Source organism: Trichomycterus rosablanca, chromosome 6 (genome assembly GCF_030014385.1).
Source record: "Trichomycterus rosablanca isolate fTriRos1 chromosome 6, fTriRos1.hap1, whole genome shotgun sequence".
Lineage (NCBI taxonomy): Eukaryota > Metazoa > Chordata > Actinopteri > Siluriformes > Trichomycteridae > Trichomycterus > Trichomycterus rosablanca.
Window position 1 is genome coordinate 10,683,710 of NC_085993.1, and position 24,171 is coordinate 10,707,880.

The following is a 24,171-nucleotide window of genomic DNA, read 5'->3' on the forward strand; positions in this document are numbered from 1 at the left end:
TTGCACATGTAACTGTTCTGTATATTTTTGTTCTTTCTTATTTTTATTGTTATATTTCTCTGTAACTTGCTTTGGCAATACGAATGTCATTATTTGTCATGCCAATAAAGCTTCGTTTGAGTTTGAGTTTGAGTGTGTGTGTGTGAGAGAGCAGTGTGTGTATGTGTGTGTGTGTGAGATTATTGGAGAGCTCAGGCTGTTGCTGTTCCTGAGCTCTCAGTAGTGCTGCTGTACAGTAGAGAAGTGAATCGTAGTTCAGGTGTAATGCGATGGGAATGTGATCATGGATAAAACACGGATATTAATATTAGTTTTGACAGTTTGGGGATTTAATGGAGGATGTAATGGTGAGTAAATGAAGTTTTATTGCTGTTATATTTCGTCTGTGTTTATTTATTTAACCTCGGTGAATATGGCAGTAGATACAATAAACATGGCGTTGCTCAGATTTAGCTGGTTAATGAATTCGCTATTAAACCAGCCGGTTATTTCTGTTTTATTTTGTTGTCGGTTGTTGTTTGTTTTTTGTGTGTTTATTTTTGTTTATTTTGGGTTTGTGTTTGATTAGTGTTAGTGGGTGTAAGTTAATAGGTACTGATTCCGCAACGAAGCTAGTTAGCTGGGTAGCTAACCTGCTAGCTAGCACATGCTAATGAAAACAGCTATCTCTTTATAAATCTGCTACTATTAAACTTAATAGTTGTTTACACGGTAGTAAGTTATGTTTATATGTTGCCTAATGAGCATGTATGACATGTGGTGTCATACTGTTTTTCGGTGATTATAATTAAATGACCTGTATGTTATGATTATGGTTCTCCGGCTGGGTAAGCTCGTGATCTGTAGCTATGAAGCACAGCACCGCTCATTAAATATAAAATTATCTAATTACATCAAAGCCAGATTTCATCTAAATATTTATATCTATCATCTGTACTCTCACCGAGCACTTTATTTCATCAACGTTACACCTACTGTACAGTTTAACGTTGTGGGTATACAACTACTAACTGTGACCCATTCTCTGCTGTGTACACTTTCTCATTTCTCCTGTACCCCATTTATTTAATAAAAGGGACCCCAATAGAACCCCTCACTGACCAAATGTTATTCCCAGAACTAAAGTGAAACAAACAAAGTCATTTCCAGGCAGTGTGTGTTGTACTGGTATAAGTGTAGCAGGTGCAGCATTGTTGGGATTTTTTTAAACACCACACTGTCAATTCCAAGATGAGGAAATTAGTCCAACCAAAATTCTCATTTAAAGAATTTAAACTGTATTATTTTGCTGCTTATGACTTTTGACCCTCGTACTACTGTGAAAAAGTTTGGAACTCTCTCATGTTTTGTCTTTTATCTTTCGCTAAATTTAACATACTGAAAAAGTAAGTGGTTGTTGGGTGGCACCTAGTTCTATTACACTAGCCCACTACTGCAGAGATTCAGGGTTCCAATCAGTCGCCCGGGCATCTACACAGATTGGCTGTATCTGAGTGTGGGATAGATGAAGCCCTCTGACGGAGTGGCGCCCAGTCCAGGGTATTCCTGTCATGCATCCCAGTGAAACTGGACCCGCTGGACCCTGATTAAGTAACTAATAAAAATTTATAAAAAAAGCCTAACGTGTTGTTTTGGGCCATAACGATTTCACATTTCCAACATTAAACATCCCCCAGCCCACTATGTTAACTTTAGCATAAAAACAGTGATTGTACATTAAATTGTCCATAAGTTGATGTGGATGATGTGTATCTGTTTTTTACTGAGTAAGGTGGTGTTAAAACTGAGTTAAAACTCATTTTAGTTAAAAGTGCATTTTTTTTTCTGTTGTTATTAAAAATCTAAATTGTTCTCACATTGTTAATTCATGCTCCTGGTAACATTGTTCACAATAGATCAATATAAATAATCAATTTCATATAGCTCATCCATTATATCTAAATTATTTAAGGTGTTGACCAGGAAATGGTTGCACTTTTGATGACTGGATAGAAGTTACATTATGAAAGGAGTTACATTACGAAAAAGATAACTTCCTTTATTTAGCAGAAATTAGAGAGTGTACATTTCCAGGAATATGTTTAGAGGGAAACGGCTGATGTGATGGAAGCACAAATGTCAAAAAGCATTTTAAATGGTTTAAACCTACCTCTTAATAACTGTAAAAATAGAAAATATATACAATTATATTTTCTTCTTTTTTGGGTAAAATGTATTCATATTCTTATTTTAATGTTATTGTTTTTTTTTTTTTTTTTTAAATCCCCAGTTTAGCGTTATGAAGTGAATGTTAGTGATTTACATTTACATTTTTGGCATTTAGCAGACGCTGTTATCCAAAGTGACTTACAGTACTGTGACCGTATAGAGTCTAAACAACTGAGGGTTAAGAACCTTGCTCAAGGGCCCAACAGTGACAACCTGGCAGTGATGGGGCTTGAACCAGCGACTTTTCGATTACTAGTCCAGTACCTTAACCACTTGGCAACTATGATGGTGCCTGTAAACACTGTAAACACTGGACACATCACTAAACTGTGCAAACAAGTGTTGCTTCACCTGTTGAAAGGATGTCAGTAATGCAGCAGTATCGGTTATTAGACTATTAGACTGAGCTCTGTCATACTGAGATCATCCAAAAAACAAGAATAGCAGCTCATGCCTACATCAAATAACAGTGGCTTTATAAAAGTCCCCCACAATATTTAAAAACCTGTATCCTAATGTTAAATATATAACATCATAAATAAAATATCACAGTAATATTACAGACCCAGCCCTTTTTTAATTTCAGGGATTGATCAGTCCAAACTTTTGATTACAAATATATTCTGACATACTTTACACACTCTGTTGAACATGTTTGTAATGGTAGACAAAATGAAGCTGAGATTTGCAGGGTAGGCCTGTATGTTCACTTAGCACTTAGCCTGGGAAACATGATACGCTTTGAGATGCTAATAACATCCAAGCTGTGCTGTGTAACGGCCTGTGCCAGTGCTTTATTCCAAACCTTAATTCGAAGAGAATAAAATGAAGAAAAGAGGTCAATTTGTTGAGCAGGCATAGACAATAACTCAGACATACACGTACCCATGCCTGCTTATTCTTTTTTTGGTGTGTCGCTCCTGCGTCCTTCTCATTCCAATCTGGCCACGCTGTAGCATCATCTTACACAGTCTATAATGTATTTTCCCCTCTGCACCCCTCCCTTCTGTTTCTGTCAGAACTGAACATCTTGGTGTAACCTACGGCTGGAACCTCTTCATTCTAATCTATGACTCCAAGCCTATCCATACACAATGGACACAGGCAAAAATACACCCTGCATCGGGTGTCAATCCAGCACACTTCCTCAATCACTCACTTCCCTACACTTGGGGGCAATTTAGCTTAACCAGTCCACCTACGGAATTAAAATCCCCTGACAGTAATCTGAGTATTAGTTTGCTACTATGCTTTAGTATTTTAGGAAACCTCTGAACGCCCCCTTCTTCCACTCTAGTCATTTCCAATTTACTATTATAATTCCTTTCCAAATTACCCCTGTGACATCGAATTTCTGGCTGGGTAGACCCACAGATGTGCACCCTCTAAGATGCCAATCTGGCAGTCACCTTCTTCTCATCAACCAGTGGTGAATTCCCACACAGACCCATGTCACGTAAAGAAGAGTCTAGCTGTTCTCTATGTGAATCCCCTGTCATCTGTGTAGCCACTACTTTGACTAGTCCCTGGCATCGAGGAAACCTTTCCTCCCTCATGTTTCCATGATTTTCATTATAGGCTTTTAAATAAACATATAAACATTACATTTACACATTATTATGCAAATGTGGGGTGGTGGTCCAGGTATGCAAACACTGGACCATCAAAATAAAGTTTATGGGTCAGTCTAAAAACCTAGTGAGCTGCCTTGTTGCCTTCATAGTTGAGAGGATTCTAAAAAGACATCAATTTATAAGGCAGATTATTTGTACAAACTACTAACACAGCTTAGTAAGAGAAACTGCGGTGACGTAATCTCTAACACAGTTAGCCTCGGACCATTCAAACCAATTCAACCAGGCAGAAACTACGGTTGCCTTTGGGACAGTGGTAGCCTAGTTTGTAGAGCTTTGGGCTATCAACTAAAAGGTTGTAATGCAGCCACTGTTTGACCTTTGAACAAGGCCCTTAACCCTCTCTGCTCCGGGGTGCCATAAGGTGGCTGACCCTGTGCTCTGACCCTAGCTTCCAAACAAGCTGGGATACATGAAGAACGAATTTGGTTGTACTGTACGTCTGTATATGTATATATGACAAATAAAGACATTCATTCATCCATTTATTTAGAGACATTGTCTTACAAGAAGGCTGTATAGTGTACGTAAAGTCACGCACTACTATTTGTAAATTACCCGTGCAATATTTTGTACAAGTGCCTCGACCGGCAGCAGTGAGAAACCCATTCGACCTCCCTCAGGCACAGCCAGTTGTGCCTGTGTGGACTCCGGCCAGTCGGTAGCATAGCTGAGAATTGAGCCGTAGATCTTAAGATCTTTGTGGTAGTGTGTTAAAACTGACACCATCAGTGTTGTTTTAACTGTACAGTAGATTTCAGTAGACTGTGTTACTTTATACTGGAGCGTAAATTATTTGTTAGGACACAGCTGCATTCCTACTCATTGTAATGGATGTCATGAAGTTCCGGCATGAGTAAGAGTGGGTGTGTGTGGGAATGGGTCTCTGTGTGCAGCACACCTGTACACTTTACAGTCGGGGTGGTGTCATTCTGCTTTACTTTCCTGCAAAGCGGCAGTGCGGTGGCCCTGTGGGTAGCACCGTCACCTTACAGCAAGAAGGCCTGGGTTTGATTTCCAGGTGGAGCAGACCAGTTTGCATGTTCTCCTTGTGTCTGCGTGGTTTTCCTCCGGGAGTGAGGTGAATTGGAGATACCAAATTGTCCATGACTTTGTTTGATATCAAACTTGTGAACTGATGAATCTTGTGCAAGAGTAACTACCTGTCCTGTCATGCATGTACAGGGGTTGGACAAAATAACTGAAACACCTGGTTTTAGACCACAATAATTTATTAGTATGGTGTAGGGCCTCCTTTTGTGGCCAATACAGCGTCAATTCGTCTTGGAAATGACATATACAAGTCCTGCACAGTGGTCAGAGGGATTTTAAGCCATTCTTCTTGCAGGATAGTGGCCAGGTCACTACGTGATGCTGGTGGAGGAAAACGTTTCCTGACTCGCTTCTCCAAAACACCCCAAAGTGGCTCAATAATATTTAGATCTGGTGACTGTGCAGGCCATGGGAGATGTTCAACTTCACTTTCATGTTCATCAAACCAATCTTTCACCAGTCTTGCTGTGTGTATTGGTGCATTGTCATCCTGATACATGGCACCGCCATTGGATGCACATGGTCCTCCAGAATGGTTCGGTAGTCCTTGGCAGTGACGCGCCCATCTAGCACAAGTATTGGGCCAAGGGAATGCCATGATATGGCAGCCCAAACCATCACTGATCCACCCCCATGCTTCACTCTGGGCATGCAACAGTCTGGGTGGTACGCTTCTTTGGGGCTTCTCCACACCGTAACTCTCCCGGATGTGGGGAAAACAGAAAAGGTGGACTCATCAGAGAACAATACATGTTTCACATTGTCCACAGCCCAAGATTTGCGCTCCTTGCACCATTGAAACCGACGTTTGGCATTGGCACGAGTGACCAAAGGTTTGGCTATAGCAGCCCGGCCGTGTATATTGACCCTGTGGAGCTCCCGACGGACAGTTCTGGTGGAAACAGGAGAGTTGAGGTGCACATTTAATTCTGCCGTGATTTGGGCAGCCGTGGTTTTATGTTTTTTGGATACAATCCGGGTTAGCACCCGAACATCCCTTTCAGACAGCTTCCTCTTGCGTCCACATTTAATCCTGGATGTGGTTTGTCCTTTTTGGTGGTATGCTGACATTACCCTGGATACCGTGGCTCTTGATACATCACAAAGACTTGCTGTCTTGGTCACAGATGCGCCAGCAAGACGTGCACCAACAATTTGTCCTCTTTTGAACTCTGGTATGTCACCCATAATGTTGTGTGCATTGCAATATTTTGAGCAAAACTGAGCTCTTACCCTGCTAATTGAACCTTCACACTCTGCTCTTACTGGTGCAATGTGCAATTAATGAAGATTGGCCACCAGACTGGTCCAATTTAGCCATGAAACCTCCCACAATAAAATGACAGGTGTTTCAGTTATTTTGTCCAACCCCTGTAACTAAAGTGTGTAAAACATGATGCTAAAATCCTAATGAATAAGTTCATTCTTCCTATAGAGAGGATTAATTAAACTTAGATTCATGAGGGTTTAAGTTTAAAGTTACATTACAAAAACATTTGAAGGAAAACTGGGGGTTATACATACATATAACACATACATTGGACAGAGAGCCAAACCATTGCGGGGCTTTGGCCATTTGTGTAAATGCCTGTACTGATGCAGACTGACTATGTTTTTGTGTCTTTAATTTGTTATTTACGTTTACATTTTTGGCATTTAGCAGACGCTTTTATCCAAAGCGACTTACAATTATGACATGAACATGATTTTGAGCAGTTAAGGGTCTTGCTCAGGGGCCCAACAGTGGCAACTTAGCAGTGGTGGGGCTTGAACCGGCAACCTTCTGATTACTACTCCAGTACCTTAACCACTGCCCTACTGCCCTACATTTTATAGGGATTTATTTTGTAGGGATGTAACGATACACTCTACCCATGATTCGATGTGATTCATGATACCGGGTTCACGATACGATTTTTCCCGATTTTTTAAAACTGAAATTAAAGACAAATTATGACAAAGTTTCCTTTTATTATTTCTCATAAAAAAAGAAAATAGCGCCCAGGTGGCGCAGCGGGATATTCCACTAGCACACCAGCACCGAGTTTCTGAACTCCTCGGTTCGAAACTCAGTGTTGCCTCCGGTCGGCTGGGCGCCATCTAGCGGGCATAATTGGCAGTGCCTGCAGCAGATACTAATTGGCCACCGTATCTGCAAGGTGGGGGCCGGACTATGTGTGGGTGGGTGGGTCTTCATACACTGTGTAAGGACCCTGATTGGCGGAAGAGACACCTGTGCAGAATGCAGGGGCGAGAAGAGAAGGGCTGTACACGTGTCGGAAGAGGTGTGTACAATGACGTGCTCTCCTCGGATACAATCTGGTATCTCTCAGCAGCGGAAGACAAAACTGAGTGTGCTAAATCGGGAGGAAAATGGGGAGAAAATGCATTAAAAAAAATACAGTATTTGTGCTTATCTTTTATTTATCTAAATAATGAATGCCCTTTTATTTCTGAGGTAGGTACAAACTGCAAAACAATTTTGAATTAAGCCCAATTTGGCTGAGAAAACCCGAATCTGGCAACTAGGCGTAAAGTGCCAGTGACGTCAACCAGGTGAGGTGTATAGCGCCAGTGCCCTCTGCTGTTTAAAGTAAATATCGATTCATTTTACATGTCAAATCGATTTATATCGTGGAATTTTTAGATCGGTTATTAACTGTCTTGTGGTGATTTGTTACATCCCTAGTCTTTAATTTGTTATTTTGTAGGGATGTAACGATACACTCTACCCACGATGCGATGCGATTCACGATACCGGGTTCACGATATGATTTTTCCCAATTTTTTAAACTGAAATTGAAGACAAATTATGACCAAGTTTCCTTTTATTACTCTCTTAAAAAAGAAAACTGTATTTGTGATTATCTTTTATTTATCTAAATAATAAATGCCCTTTTATTTCTGAGGTAGGTACAAACTAGAGATGGGACGATCGATCGGCTACGAATCGGTGTCGGCCGATTTTTTATCAAAATATGCTATCGGCGATCGGCCGATATTTCCTAAAAGTAGCCGATCCGATCGTGTGATATATAAAGACCATGTTAAGTTAACAGCTCAGTGGATTGATCCAGACTTTGAGCTACAAAGCACCAACCATCACATCACCATTCATCAACCATCGTACAGAAACCACAGTGAAAGCTCTTCATGACCTAAAATAACATCATTAACGTTGTGCATCATACATACGATGTAATTTTGCTGATTGTAATATTTACTTTAAAAAGATCATTCAACACGGTCACATCTGAGTCGATTCTATCAGCACGTTATATAAACTCCTGGTTCACTTTGGTAAATCGTAAGTGGTTCTTACTTGTGATGTAGATGAGAACAGAAAACGTTACAGAGCCAATCCGAGGCAAAAGTTTATTCATTAGCAAATTCGTTAGTTCAGGATCATCTGCTGAACTTTTAGAAAACTTTTAGCTCCTTAGACAGAACGAGTCTGACGGTCGGTTACAGATCTGTGGTAACAGCAGTTTAATAAAGCTTTTTAATGTAAGAGAGTCACACAAAATGTTCTGTAGTAGCTGGTGTTTATTTAAAACCACGACATTTAATTAATAACAGTAAACACGGAGAGATAACTGAGAAGAGAAACTTACGCTTCACATAAAACGAATCGACTCATGAATCAATGAATCACTTATAGCGATACTGTGAACAAAGCGTCTCTTCTAAAGGCACGCATGCACGCGCGCATGTGTGCTGTCCAGTTTATCTTCACTGTGAGGCTCTTTTTAAGTTTATTTATTTTATTTACTGCTAAACCCCCCTCCCCCCCGATCGGAATCGGCTATCGGCCGATGTCCCTGAAAGGAGATCGGAGATCGGAATCGGTGCCAAAAACCCCGATCGGTACATCTCTAGTACAAACTATACAAAACAATTTTGAATTAAGCCCAATTTGGCTGAAAAACCCAGAATCTGGCAACTAGGCGTAAAGTGCCAGTGACGTCAACCAGGCGAGGTGTATAGCTCCAGTGCCCTCTGCTGTTTAAAGTGAATATCGATTCATTTTACATGTCAAATCGATTTTTGAATCGGTTATTAACTGTCTTGTGGTGCATCGTTACGTTGTTTGTGGCCTTTTAGCCACAGTATTGTTCCACCTTGGTTAAGCATCCTGCAGATTGTGTTCATTATTAATTCTCGTGTGAATTAAAGTGCAGAACTACACCTGATGCATCTGTGGTTAGGCGCGCCCCACCCTGTTACATCCTGCACTGTGTTCGGTCACAGTTGTAAGCTGCTGTGGATAAAAGAGTCCACTAAATTTGTTCAAAGTTGTTCTCTTGGGCAAATGTTGGTAAATACTGGTTAACAGTCCGTGTGCTGTCGGGTCTGTTAAATATGTTCTATGTTACATGTCATACATGTGTAATTATCTGTACTATTATGTGTATTGTTTGTACTACTATGTGGACTGTTGTGTGTATCATTGAGTGTATCACCAAAGCAAATTCCTCGTATGTGTAACATACCTGACGAAATAAAGTGATTCTGATTCTGAAATGCTTTGAACAGAAATGTAAATTTTCAGGCAGTGCAACAAATAGACGTCTATCCATCCAATTGTGATGAGACCTGATTTGATTTTGCATTCTGGTTTTATCTTATATCATGTATTTAAATCTGAAGTAACTGCATGTCATGCTGTTTGACAGCTCAGTAGTGCATAACTGTTCTTGGCAGTGGTTTGGCACATCACTGCATGGATAACCAAATCCTGGGCTGGGCTGGGCAGGGGCGTATATGGATTAAGTTTCCCAGATGGCTAAACAATAGATTGCATTAGTTCATCTTTATTGTTATCTGTTATATGAATCATGTTAAACAGACTGTGTGTGCATGTTAGGGCATGTATTGAATATGATTCCCAATCAAATGTGGTTTGTCCGCCCTCTTTCCGAAGTAGCCAGTTCATCCTGTTCTCTCTCTCTACACCATTTAAAGCCATGCGTTAAAGCAGAGAGGCCTGGGGGCCATGCTTGATATCAGGGTGTGTTCGTGGATGTGCTCATGCTAGACCAGTAGGCCAATTAGGAGTTATATTCCACATGAAAGGAAAAGCCGAAATACTTCCAGCTTTCATCTGAAGCTGAAAATAAAAATCTGCACTTATTGAATGAACTGTGCAAGTGCTGGCATGTTTGAAACCAACCGTGGCAGGAAAATGTCAGGGATTTAAACACCAGGCACTGGAGTGTGTACATGTACTAATGCTAGTCGCTTCATCTGACACATTCTTACAACGTTTCACCCAATGTCATTTTATTTTAATTAAATCCTGAACCAGTGGTGATCAGGTGAAGCAGCAGCCTGTCCTTCTAGCCCACCACCTTTCTCAGCGATGTAATCGGAAGGGCGATTGTCTGTTCGGGGAGGGAGGTGGCCAAAGCACTGTGATGGATTGCCAGCCTCCAGTGCCTTACACCTGCTGAAACGGGACCTGCCGTGAGTGACCCTGACCAGGATGAAATAAAATGATAACAAAGGGTGCCATCAATCAACTCACTGTCCATTTTGTAAGCTCCACTTACCATATAGAAGCACTTTGTAGTTCTACAATTACTGAATGTAGTCCATCTCTTTCTCTACATACTGTTTAGCCTGCTTTCACCCTGTTCTTCAATGGTCAGGACCCCCACAGGACCATCACAGAGCAGGTATTATTTGAGTGGTGGATCATTCTCAGCACTACAGTGACACTGACATGGTGGTGGTGTGTTAGTGTGTGTTGTGCTGGTATGAGTGGATCAGACACAGCAGCGCTGCTGGAGTTTTTAAATACTGTGTCCACTCACTGTCCACTCTATTAGACACTCGTACCTAGTTGGCCCACATTGTAGATGTAAAGTCAGAGACGATCGCTCATCTATTAGTGCTGTTTGAGTTGGTCATCTTCTAGACCTTCATCCGTGGTCACAGGACTCTGCCCACGGGGCGCTGTTGGCTGGATATTTTTGGTTGGTGGACCATTCTCAGTCCAGCAGTGACAGTGAGGTGTTTAAAAACTCCATCAGCGCTGCTGTGTCTTATCCACTCATACCAGCACAACACACACTAACACACCACCACCATGTCAGTGTCACTGCAGTGCTGAGAATGATCCACCGCCCAAATAATACCTGCTCTGTGGTGGTCATGGGAGAGTCCTGACCATTGAAGAACAGGGTGAAAGCAGGCTAAAAAGTATGCAGAGAAACAGATGGACTACAGTCAGTAATTGTAGAACTACAAAGTGCTTCTATATGGTAAGTGGAGCTGATAAAATGGACAGTGAGTGTAGAAACAAGGAGGTGGTTTTAATGTTATGGCTGATCAGTGTACACTAAGAACTTGGTTATTTGACTAAAGTGTGTGAGGTTAGTGCCTGGAAGACATGCGATAGTGGTACAAGTACAAACAATGCTACAGTTAATTCCACACCGATTTGCTGACTTACAGGTTACCGTATCCGCAGACTCCCTGTCCATACTCGTCATAACTTCTAACCCACAATCTTAACATCATTTTTGGAAACAGTGCTTTCCTTTTTAAATTCTCTCTTTGTTCTGTACTGTTTCATTTCTGATGAGCTTCAAACTAATGGCCATTAATTTAAATGTTCTGTGTGAAAGTGTGACCAGTATGCTGAAGTCTGCACTATTTGCACCATGAACAGAATGCAAGATGTGCTTCAGTTTTTTCCCTGAACGTTTTCACAACTCCATGTCTCTCGTTCTCTTTGTAGCTCTGTTGTGTAACTGCACCACGTCTCAGTGTGAAAAGAATGGCTACCGCTGTGAGACGACAGGAGCCTGCATGGCTTCTACCTCCCTTATCGACGGCCAGGAGCAGCACGTCCGAATCTGCATCGATAAAGAGAAGCTGATTCCTCCAGGGCAGCCTTTCTTCTGCCGGAGCGCAGAGGGTCTGCTCAACATTCACTGCTGCTATACAAACTACTGCAACAGCCTGGACCTCAAAGTGCCCTCAGGTAGGTTTCTTGCAGACGTTGTGGGGGTCCAACTTTTTGTTCAAGCAGGGTAAGGTAGGGGCGTATTCACATGAGAAGCATTTTGCACTTCGCTCAATACAAGCTTCAGCATTTGGCTCAGTGGTGCGGTAAAACGTCATTAAAGTGCGAATATGAGGCGAATATGCATTTGTGTGGAATAAACATCAAATCCACTCTGAAAACATCCATGTACATCTATGTTTAGCTGGATTTTCCTAACTGTTTCACTTTTGAACTTGTGTTATAGCTCAGGGTGCTGAGAAATCGCAAGTATCAGGTTTTCCGAGAGAGTCTAAAATGCTTATTGTTTAAAAAAAACTTTTTATTTTTTATTTATTTATTTATTTATTTTTATAATTTTTTCCCCATTTTCTTTCCCTTTAGCGCATCCAATTGTTCAGTTTGCATCATGCTTCCTCTCTGACTATGCCGAACCCTGCCCTGACAGAGGAGATCAAAGCTAACCCATATCCCCTCCGAAACATGGGCAGCAGCCGGATGCATTTTTGCCACCCGCACATTGATGAATTTGGCGCCACCTAGCATTGCATGCGGAGAGACACACCCTAAGGGCACTCTTCCTCATCTCTGTGCAGGCGCCTCTAATCAGCCGACAGAGGTCTTAATCGAAATCTTGACAGAGAGAGACCCACATCCGGTTCTTTGTCCCGCCCCCCAACTGAGCAACTGGCCAATCGTTGCTCATACAGCCACTCGGCCTCGAACCGGTAAGGCAGAGCTGGATTCGATACGATGTACTCAGAATCCAGCTCTGGTTGCAGCGTGTCTTTTTACCGCTGTGCCAGCTGAGCAGCTACTTAACATGGTTTAATGTATTAAAAGAACGACACAGGAACACTAAACTTCTCTTAATTATTACTGCTCATAAGTTCTCTCCAATCGTAGAATTCCTTAGGCATGTTTTGTTCTTGTTAAGTGTTGTTTGTACTGCCTGAGTCACGTTTACTACGTCATATCAAACAGTTTGTCTCATTGAGGGTGCTTTAAAAAGGTCAGTGGCACACTGGGGTCAAAGATCAATCAGGTAAACTTTGAGCACCCCTGCAAGCACAACGATCAGTGCAGCGGCAAGCTAAGTGGCACCACCACACTCCATAGGAAACAATGGCACTGGTCACACACCACCTCATGGCAATACACCACACCACCTCATGTGATTGCACCCTAATAGTGATGTATGATCATGATACAAATAGTACCTTGTCCAAACAATACAAAATAAAACACATGAAATGCTTTCGGCTGGCATGGCAGTCTGTTATGTCTGTGCTATTGGCTTGGCTGGGCGCTCTACAGAAACAGTTGGCTGAGTATGAGGCAGAGAAGGCCGGATGAGGAATCACTGTTTTGCTGCTGTATGAGTGGTTGAATAGCCTCACATGTCAGAAAAGCAGTGTGCTAGTCTGCTAGCAAGGGTAGGCAATACAGTGGAAATTGGATTAGAATGTTATAATGCCTCATCTGTGACCATCTTCCTTAACTCACTGTCTTTCTTTCCCAGTGACCGTGCAGCCTAACTCAGCGGGGATGACCGGGAGCTGGGGGCCGGTGGAGCTGGCTGCTGTGATTGCAGGTCCTGTGTTTGTACTGTGTGTATTGGTGCTACTGGGCCTGTTCATTTTCCAGCACCACCAGAGAGCTTATGGTCACAGACAGAGACTGGAGGTGGAGGATCCCAGCACTGAGCACCTGTACCTAGCCAAGGACAAAACACTACAGGACCTCATCTATGACCTATCCACATCCGGCTCTGGATCAGGTCAGCGTAATAGCTCTTTTAAAGAACACTTTTGTTTAGATGTTTTGCTATCAAGAAGCCGGAATTCTGTAGTATGTACAAACATTTGAACCACCTTTGAACCACCCACAACAATGTACATGGCAATGCCAATATAATAACAATAGTGCATGTAAGGGTGAGGGACCTATTAAATGTTGGGCTGATAGTAGTATGCCGCTTAGAAGTTACTAGCTTAGTAACCAACAAACTGCCGACAGGTCATTAAAGCCAGAGGGGGGCGGCACGGTGGCTAAGTGGGTAGCACTGTTGTCTCACAGCAAGAAGGTCCTGGGTTTGATCCCCAGGTGGGGTGGTCCGGGTCCTTTCTGTGTGGAGATTGCATGTTCTCCCTGTGTCCATGTGGGTTTCCTCTGGGTCCTCCGGTTTCCTCCCACAGTCCAAAGACATGCAAGTGAGGTGAATTGGAAACAATAAATTGTCCATGACTGTGTTTGATATAAACTTGTGGACTGATGAACCTTGTGTAATGAGTGACTACCGTTCCTGTCATGAATGTAACCAAAGTGTAAAACAAGTGTTAAAATCCTAATTAACAAACAAACAAACATTTCAGCCAGATGAGTTGGGAGGTCAGTTTGCATAGATCAGTGTTTAATATGCATGAAAGGCATTATATCATCAAAAATCATTATAAAAACAAGGATAATACAATGAATGTAACTAATATGTCTCGTCTTTCTGGACAGGCCTGCCTCTGTTTGTGCAAAGGACGGTAGCAAGGACGATCGTGCTACAAGAGATCATAGGAAAGGGACGCTTTGGGGAGGTGTGGAGGGGGAAATGGAGAGGAGGAGATGTGGCAGTTAAGATCTTCTCCTCTCGGGAGGAGCGCTCCTGGTTCCGCGAAGCTGAGATCTATCAGACCATCATGCTGCGCCACGAGAACATCCTGGGCTTTATTGCCGCAGACAACAAAGGTAAAACATGCATGGCAGCGTTTGCTGTTTCACAGATCTGTTGCAGAATTAAATCACATGGTTGGTAAATTGATTATGTAATTATGTGGTCATTCTGAGAGCACTTTAACCAAGTTAAAGAGCAGGCTACATTAGAAGCCATTGTACCAAACATTTAGCCAGTTGTTCTGCTCCAAAAGCGTAACTGGGAGTCAGTTAATCCCTTTTCAATGTATTTATTATTTTTACTTTTAATTTACAATTTCCCTTCATTTTCTTCCTATCTGACCATAACCAATTTCCCTACTTATGCCTATTACTGCCTGTCTGCTCCACCTCTGAGGAGAGCTCTAACTGTTTGACGCCCCCATCTACATGTGCCCAGTTGGTTGGCTGCATCTTTTCACCCGCCAGTGATGGAGTCTCACAGAGAGCTGCATTGCGTACAGAGACACCAGACACCAGTGGGTGCAATGTCACAGTTGTACCGAAACCCCTTATTGACCAGTTGTGCCGGTTGGACGCGCTGCGCTCGATGGCACTATCTGGGATTCAAGCACAAGAGCATGATCGCTTCAGTGGTGGGCTAGCACATTAAATGGCTTGGCCACCCAAGCGCCCTGTCAGTTTATTCTAAATCTCAACTGCCCATACAATGCCATTATTTGTGGAGGAGACTATAGATGAAATCCACATCTAGCTTGCTTTGTTTGTAAAAAAAGAAAAATACTACTAAAACAATAAAGATTTTAGGTAGTAGCCTATTATTCATTCCCCCTCTCCACAGTACATACCTTTATCTTTCCAGGCTCTATTGCATCTTATTTAATGTAGCTTATTTTATTTAGTGTTTCTCTACACGTGGGTAGCACTGTCACCTCACAGCAAGAAGATCCTGGGTTCGATTCCTAGGTGGGGTGGTCCGGGTCCTTTTTGTGTAATCATGTAACTACCGTTACTGTCGGTCCGGGTCCTTCTTGTGTAATGAGTGACTACCGTTACTGTCGGTCCGGGTCCTTCTTGTGTCGGTCCGGGTCCTTCTTGTGTAATGAGTGACTACCGTTACTGTCATGAATGTAACCAAAGAGTACAACATGACTTTAAAATCCTAATAAACAAACAAACCTCTACATGTTAACTGTAATGTATGTGCTATAACCTGTGCATTATTTTTTACAGTCTGTCCTTCTCTGTCTCTTTCAGATAATGGCACATGGACTCAGTTGTGGCTCGTGTCTGATTATCATGAGCACGGCTCTCTGTTTGATTATCTGAATCGATACTCTGTCACCATAGAAGCTATGATCAAACTGGCACTGTCTGCAGCCAGTGGCCTGGCACATCTGCATATGGAGATCCTGGGCACCCAGGGTATGTGTGGCTGTGTGAGAGATAAAGAGGGCAAACAGTCAAGTAATTATAGTTGTTTTCAAATAGACAGACAGCTGGACTAAAACTGTCCCAATTAGTAAAGGTTCAGTTACTCTGTTCATTCAGCTAAAAACACAACCAGACAAACGATTTGATCAGGTGATCTATACCAGATGTGGCATTGGACACACACGATTAATGCATTCAAGGGGGGAAGCTCCCCCGCTCTGTGATGCTTGCAGAATACCTCTTTCTATGTACTAATTACTCACAGAAATGACATTTACATTTACATTTTCAGCATTTAGCAGACGCTTTTATCCAAAAATACTTACACAATGAGCAATTGAGGGTTAAGGGCCTTGCTCAGGGACCCAACAGTGGCAACTTGGTGGTGCCAAAATAAAAATAATCCTTAATTTCTTAAAAGTAATTGGTATAAAAAAGCACATTTAAAGAACAACATAAGAACAGTACTTGGCAAGGATAGTAGAATTATGTGCCATTCTATCTGTGAATATAACCATTGTGTAACACGGCGTAAAACAACAATAAATAACTGCATTCTGGTGACCTGTGTCAGCTGCACAAACGCCTCCTCCGACATGTGTAATGCCGCTGTCCTTATCTTTACATAAGCCAGCGACATATTCTTTCAGAGAGCCTCGACATGTATGGAGGACCACTGTTCTCTCACTGTATTCCTCCACCATTTCTGCTGGTGCATCACACAGTATGACCACACCGTGTTAGAACCATATCCCAGAGTTCTATGCTTTGGTTTCAGTCTGTGTAGAGTTCAGCTAGATCTCTTTTTACAGATACTACTTCTAAATACATCTCAATAGTTGGACTGTTTGTTCTAAATTGCCACCAGGTATAAAGGAATAAATGGATGAGTAAATATTTGTACACTATGATGGTTCTGCCTACATTTACTATACTATTATAATATGTTTAGAAAGACTTAGATGGCTATTAATCCCTGTACATGTTTTGGTGTGTACCTGTGCTGTGTGTGTAATTTATTGGACTCTCTTGTTTATCAGGTAAGCCTGGTATTGCTCACCGTGACCTGAAATCCAAGAACATCCTGGTAAAAAAGAACCTTACATGTGCCATCGCTGATCTAGGCCTTGCAGTACGCCACGAGTCTGTCACAGACACCATCGACATCGCCCCCAACCAGCGTGTTGGCACCAAGAGGTAGACGTCGTCTGTCACAAAATTATCAGATGGAGCCAAATCTTATCAAACTTGTAGTTGGTAGTCGTACCATCTGCCGTTTTCAGCTCTGCCTGTTGTAGTAACACTTCTCTTATGCTTGGGTCTGAATACTTTTGTCTTTTGTGTGTGTGTTTCAGGTACATGGCTCCTGAAGTGCTGGATGAGAGTATTAACATGCGTCACTTTGACTCGTTCAAATGTGCTGACATCTACGCGCTGGGGTTGGTGTACTGGGAAATTGCTCGCCGCTGCAATGCTGGAGGTAAGAGCAGAGCCATATCCAAGCTCTGATATTTACAACAGGGGAACAACAGTATTTGCCCTGGATCTGCCCTGGACACTATATGACCAAAAGTATTTGGACACCTGACCATGAGCTTATTGGACATACCATTTCAAAACAAATGGTATCAAAATAATGTGATCCTTTCAGCTACAACAACAGCTGCTCTTCTGAGAAGACTTTGAAGTATGTCTGTGGGAATTTGTGTCCATTCAGTCAAAATAGCATTCATATGACTGGGCACTAATGTTAGTCAAGAAAGCCTAAATTGATGTTCATTCCAAAGCTGATCGGTGGGGCTGATGTCAGGGCTCTGTGCAGGCTAGAATCTCTTTAAACCAGGCTATTCTTCATGTCTTTATAGAACTTACTTGTGCACAGTGGCACAGTTATGCTGGAATAATGTTGCTGCATAATTGATAGCATATATTTTCCTTTATATAATTGATTTATTACGCTTGTCAGCAATTGTTGTGGCATGAATTCAGTAAATAGAGGGGGTGTCCCAATACTTTTGTCCAGATAATTGCTTTAAAGTAAGGCACCTTAGTAGGCAGCATGTTAAGGCATCTAAGGCATCATTTGGACAGCCTTCTTCTTGAGAGTGTGCATAGTATGATGCAAATAGCTGTTTATGTAGAGAGTTTACTAGGTTTTTGGACAGACCAATAGTTATCAAGGAAAGCTTTTAGCATACCATCATGTTCTGTGTGTGCCAGGTATACACGAGGAGTACCAGCTACCTTACTATGACCTCGTACCCTCTGATCCATCCATTGAGGAAATGAGAAAGGTGGTGTGTGACCAGAGGTTACGACCCAATGTGCCCAACTGGTGGCAGAGTTATGAGGTCTGTACACACACACACACACACACACACATACACACACACACAGTATTTCCAATAGAATCTCTCCAACTTTTCATCTTTTCCATGTCTCAGGCACTGCGTGTGATGGGAAAGATCATGAGGGAGTGCTGGTATGCCAACGGTGCTGCCCGTCTCACAGCTCTGCGCATCAAAAAAACCCTGTCTCAACTCAGCATGGACGAAGATGTCAAGATGTGAAAGAAAACCAGTTATGGTCGATGTCTCTAAGATAAACGTGTATAAAACCTTACTACTCCAAACCGTCCTGCCAGTTTGAAAAAAATGTATTGCCGTCTGCCCAGTCTGACACGGCCTACCTCACCCTGAAAGCCAAAACTCTAAAAATATGTATTTGCATTGTATTCCTGAACTTGAAACTGTCTCAAGTGCTCGTCCTCCCCACACGGCCACCGACTGCAGGATCTCATACTGCTGATCTACCCCTACCACTGCTGTCCATAGTATAACTCTAGCCTGTCTGATGGTAAAACTGTATTATCATATTATTCATGCTTATTACATTGTTTTAACATGTCTCATGTAATCAGCTCACTCCGTAGATGCCGTTTGAATCGCGTTCCTTCAGATTTACTCGGGCGAACTCCTGATCTATCTCACTGAAGCCAGGTTTTGGGCTGCTGGCATGAAAAGGAATGGGATTTGAATATGGGTTTGTCCAAATCTATTTGCACTTCCCCGGGCTTTCTTGTAGGACAAAGGTTAACAGAGTAGCTTATTTGAATGTGGGTGCTATTTTGAGCTTTAGCTGCTGCTGTAATCTGAGTGCGTGTTATTTTAGCCAAATGGTAGATTAAAGAAGATAATCCAATTAGATCTCATAGGTTAGAGCTGGTGCTCGTGTCACTACTGATGCTTATATATACACACACACGTGCATATAAGCTGCTATGTGCAGGCATTTATTAAACATTTTATGAGCCACAACTCATATAGATGCACAGTTACTGACTGTAGGAAAAAATATCTGTTGCTCTTATCTGTACACTTCATCCTAGCAGTGGATGACTTTGTTTTGTGTACATCTTGCTAAGACTGGTCCACCACCAAATAATAATCGAATCGGAAAGGGGGTCCAGATGGGCTACTGTTGGTAATTGTGTGCACTGAAGGGTAGCTGTGGCTTGTAAAATGGCAACAGAATGTCCACATATAGAGGTCAGTGTAAGTGTGTGTGTGTGCGTAAATATATATACATGTGTATATATATATAAACAGTCCTAAAGAGCTAGTCAGTAGCAAAGCTTATCAATGTAGGACGTGAATGAATTTTTTTCTGCATGTCTGACTCGTTCTGTATGTTTTGTATCTATGTGTAATGCATGAACTGGATAACTGGCATCTCTTTCTGGCACATTCTTGCACTAGTGAATGATGCATTGTGTATTTTTCATTGTTTTGTTTTTAGTGTCTTTAGGGCTATATGACTTTAAGCAAAGTTAACGTATATAGGATGACTTTATTGAAAAGGTACAGCAGTGTGTGTGTGTGTACTTGGTCTTTGGATTAATTTGGTTTAATACTAAGCTAGGTAATGTGTTGGGGAGGATTTTTTTCTGTATCGGGTAAGCTATTCCCACAGTGATGGGATTTGTTGTAGGGCTGGAGTGTAAACATGATCTGAGTTTAACCCAGCTGGTTTCCCAGGATGCCTGATTGGTGGTTAGTGAAACGCTGGTGATACAGCAGAGTCGCTCCAATGGTCTATTTACTAAGCTAATTGTCAAGGTCATATCAATCAAAACCTCTTCAAGGTTCAAAAGTGGTCATTGCGGCTCAATGACGTACCTTAAATACGTTTTTAAAGGTACTGGGTGTTCAAGACATACTAATTCCTAGTGCACACTTTAGCCCAAGTTACTAGAGGTACACATTAGATGTGGAGTATAGGTATCTAGGCTATAACTGATAGTCAGCCTACAATTACATATTTTTTCTAATCCATTAACTACTCCTGTATGTAGAGGTCGCTACAGTGAATCACTCCGTTTTGTGTTTTTACACTCGCTGTCCTTCTTGACGTAACACTCCGTATTTTATTCTGGCCTAACAAGTGTACCTCCCAATGGCCCCTTCCCGTCTGTGTAGATGCCCCACCGACTGATAGCACTTCTGAGATTTAAACCCCGGATCTCAGTGTTAATGTACAAGCAAATTTTACCGTAGCACCACCCGAGCGCCCAAAACCCTATCAATGTTATCATAGGACAGAAGTCATCCCGCCTGCCGCCATCACTCCGTATTCGCTTGCAGATTTGGTTCAGAGACTGTATCGAAATCCAAGCATTGCCACTTACTGCCTGATGAACCAAACCTTAATGCTTTTAAACGTGGAGAAACTTGAGCTTAAAGGATCGACACTGGATTTCTGACTACTTTACCGAACACAACCTGATTAAATCAACCTATCGAATCAGCACTGCTGAACTTCTCCTGCTCTCTCTCGTCTACTCCTATTGATATGCAAGTTGTAAATAGTTTATATTAAATGTACGCTTTTATTTTTTGATGGTGAATTTTTCGATCCTATGAATTTGATTCTGTTCCAGTTTGCTGTATTTTGTGAATTTGTTTTAAGGAGTGTAAGCTCACAGGTACTACTGATCTTTCTGTATAGAATACTCAGTCTTAACTATAGCTATAAACATATGAACTGTACAGAGATAAGACTGGTATCATGTTAAAGGATGAGTCGTTTTTATTCATTGCCTATGTGGCAGGACATTGTAAACATGAACCTCTGAAGCATGTGAAAGCCAAAAATTTGATTTGTGGAGAGTTGGGTGTTTTTTGGTTATTTAATTTTGATTTGTTATTTTGGGGGAAATCATGGATGTTTTACACTGGATTATACACTACTGAAGTACACAGTACTCTACAAGTATAATGTACAATCCACACTACTGTCTATGCTCTGCTGAGCATGAAACTGCTGTCATCGGTCAATTGTGATTTTTTTGGGGTACAGATGAGAAAAAGTTCACCTTTTACCTCGACTTTTGCTCTGTACTGTTAAGCAGTGGTATTTCTTTCCACTTGGGTTTGACCTCTCCAGCTGAAAGTGTATGTACATATATTTATAGCTTCCTGACAAAGTTGTTGCTGCTGCTGGGTTTTGGAGGCATGAGAATAAGTCAGGGTTGTAATATTATTTATACGTTTAGATCGGCTACAGTTATGCTTCTCATTCAGAACAGATCTGTGTAGCTATGATGCCTGAAATGCCTCTTTAATATTAAAGTACACAGGACAGATGCGAGCCCTCCTTTCTATGTATTACTGTGAGGAAAGTAACAGATTAACCTTTGATCCTGAAACCTGCCCGCTGAGTCTCACTCGGCTCCTAAACCCAAATCACTTTTCAGGAAATTGTTTCCAATCATGTACATAGGTAATATTATACAGTAATAAAGACATTTTCCTACATTTTAGTCTCCTTTATTATTATTTTTATTCAGTTTTATACTAATGTATCCTTTTTGATATAAATTAAAGGGCTCTGTTTTTGGTTTGTTACTGAAGCAGAATTTAAAATTTTCTAAAGATATTAACATGTAGAATTTATTTTTTATAATTGCATCTACAGATATACACACAGGGGGGCACGGTGGCTCAGTGGGTAGCACTGTCGCCTCACAGCAAGAAGGTCCTGGGTTCGATCCCCAGGCAGGGCGGTCCAGGTCCTTTCTGTGTGGAGTTTGCATGTTCTCCCCGTGTCTGCGTGGGTTTCCTCCGGGAGCTCCGGTTTCCTATCACAGTCCAAAAAACATGCAGTCCAGTTAATTGGAGACACTGAATTCCCCTATAAGTGAATGGGTGTGTGTTTGTGTGTCTGCCCTGCGATGGACTGGTGTCCCGTCCAGGGTGTTACTGTGTGCCTTGCGCCCATTGAAAAGCTGGGATTGGCAGCACCAGCACCCCCCGCGACCCTAATTGGATAAAGCGGATAAGAAAATGAATGAATGAATGATATACACACACTTACTGATCACTCTATTAGGTGTCTATCTGGTACAGACATTTATTAATTTCATAAGCTGTACCTACCATTTAAATAAGCTATGTAAACAATTACTGACTGTAGCCCACCATCACAGGGCTTCAGCTATTAAGACACTCGATCACGTCTGTGAGAATACCCCTCTGGTCGAAAGCACTACTGTGATTTAAACCCGGATCTCATCGGTGACAGGCTAGTGTAATATACTGCTGCACCACATGTCCAAAAAATGCTAAATACAATTTCGATCTAAAATGAATCCACCTTTTAATCTGTATTTTTAGGACGTTGGTCATTGCTTTCAATGTATGCGGTAGAGAGGCAGGCAGGCTGTGCCTACACAGAAACACCAGGCACAGTATGGACATACACCCTGAAGAGATGGCAAGTCCAGAATTGAAATGTTGATTAATCTAGTGGCACAGTAAACTACCAATAAGCAGCTACACAAATAGGTGTCCAGAATTACAAAACAAGTATTGTAAACATTTGATAGATATAAAATATATTTGTAACCAGTTCAGGCTGCTTTTTAATGCTTAGTCTTGGACATGAAGAATTGGAATATGACAGCAGATGATATTTCCTCTATTACATGGTCATCTTAACATTTTCTTGTACAATTTAAAATCAGTATTGGTTCTAGAAAATGCTGGTTAAAGTGATCAAATGTAATCTAATAACTATCACAAACAAAGCTGACATAATATAGAAGATGCTGACACATGGGAGACACTGTCTACAGTCAAGCAAGCTTTACATTGCTAAGGGGTTGGACACTGGCATTCAGGAAAGAAGCACATTTACACCTTCAAGCTTTAATGAAGTTTGTTGCTGATCAGTTTTAAATTGTGAACTGAAATATTCTCTACCTACAAGAAGATTAAACAAGGTGAACTTACCTGCTGAAAATAATTGTGTACACAAACACACAATTCAGTGATAAAAAAGAATAATCCAAACATGTAAGGTAAAATTTTTATTTCACTCGTGCATTATAAATATAAAACATGGACATATTTACATAAACGTGAATACATTTTTGTATTGATTAAACAGAGAATAAAATGTGGTACTGTGGTAAAATGGCCTTTATCTTCCTGTGTTTGGGCAGCTGCTCTATAAGAGCTGGTGAAAAAGCTTCTAACATTATGAAAGTTTCACTATATACAGGTCCTTCTCAAAAAATTAGCATATTGTGATAAAGTTCATTATTTTCCATAATGTAATGATAAAAATTAAACTTTCATATATTTTAGATTCATTTCACACCAACTGAAATATTTCAGGTCTTTTATTGTTTTAATACTGATGATTTTGGCATACAGCTCATGAAAACCCAAAATTCCTATCTCAAAAAATTAGCATATCATGAAAAGGTTCTCTAAACGAGCTATTAACCTAATCATCTGAATCAACGAATTAACTCTAAACACCTGCAAAAGATTCCTGAGGCTTTTAAAAACTCCCAGCCTGGTTCATTACTCAAAACTGCAATCATGGGTAAGACTGCCGACCTGACTGCTGTCCAGAAGGCCATCATTGACACCCTCAAGCAAGAGGGTAAGACACAGAAAGAAATTTCTGAACGAATAGGCTGTTCCCAGAGTGCTGTATCAAGGCACCTCAGTGGGAAGTCTGTGGGAAGGAAAAAGTGTGGCAGAAAACGCTGCACAACGAGAAGAGGTGACCGGACCCTGAGGAAGATTGTGGAGAAGGGCCGATTCCAGACCTTGGGGGACCTGCGGAAGCAGTGGACTGAGTCTGGAGTAGAAA

At 41.5% G+C, this 24,171-nt stretch overlaps 1 protein-coding gene across 1 annotated transcript; it reads left to right on the plus strand.

Annotated features, from left to right (window-relative positions):
• The first annotated feature begins 249 nt into the window (after nucleotides 1–249).
• Nucleotides 250–21,821, plus strand: LOC134316880 (activin receptor type-1B-like). The gene is made up of 9 exons (XM_062997405.1): nucleotides 250–347; nucleotides 11,641–11,886; nucleotides 13,430–13,687; nucleotides 14,416–14,646; nucleotides 15,829–15,996; nucleotides 17,046–17,202; nucleotides 17,361–17,485; nucleotides 18,226–18,356; nucleotides 18,450–21,821. The coding sequence occupies exons 1-9, from the start codon at nucleotides 284–286 to the stop codon at nucleotides 18,573–18,575; spliced, it is 1,506 nt and encodes a 501-aa protein (XP_062853475.1). The 5' UTR covers nucleotides 250–283; the 3' UTR covers nucleotides 18,576–21,821.
• Nucleotides 21,822–24,171: the final 2,350 nt, after the last annotated feature.

Bases quoted from the DNA above. Each gene is read 5' to 3' on its own strand.
- LOC134316880 (XM_062997405.1), top strand. From the start codon at position 284: ATGGATAAAACACGGATATTAATATTAGTTTTGACAGTTTGGGGATTT. The intron at 11,887-13,429 runs GTAGGTTTCTTG...TTTCTTTCCCAG, and splicing joins GGACCTCAAAGTGCCCTCAG to TGACCGTGCAGCCTAACTCA. The intron at 17,486-18,225 runs GTAAGAGCAGAG...TGTGTGTGCCAG, and splicing joins TCGCCGCTGCAATGCTGGAG to GTATACACGAGGAGTACCAG.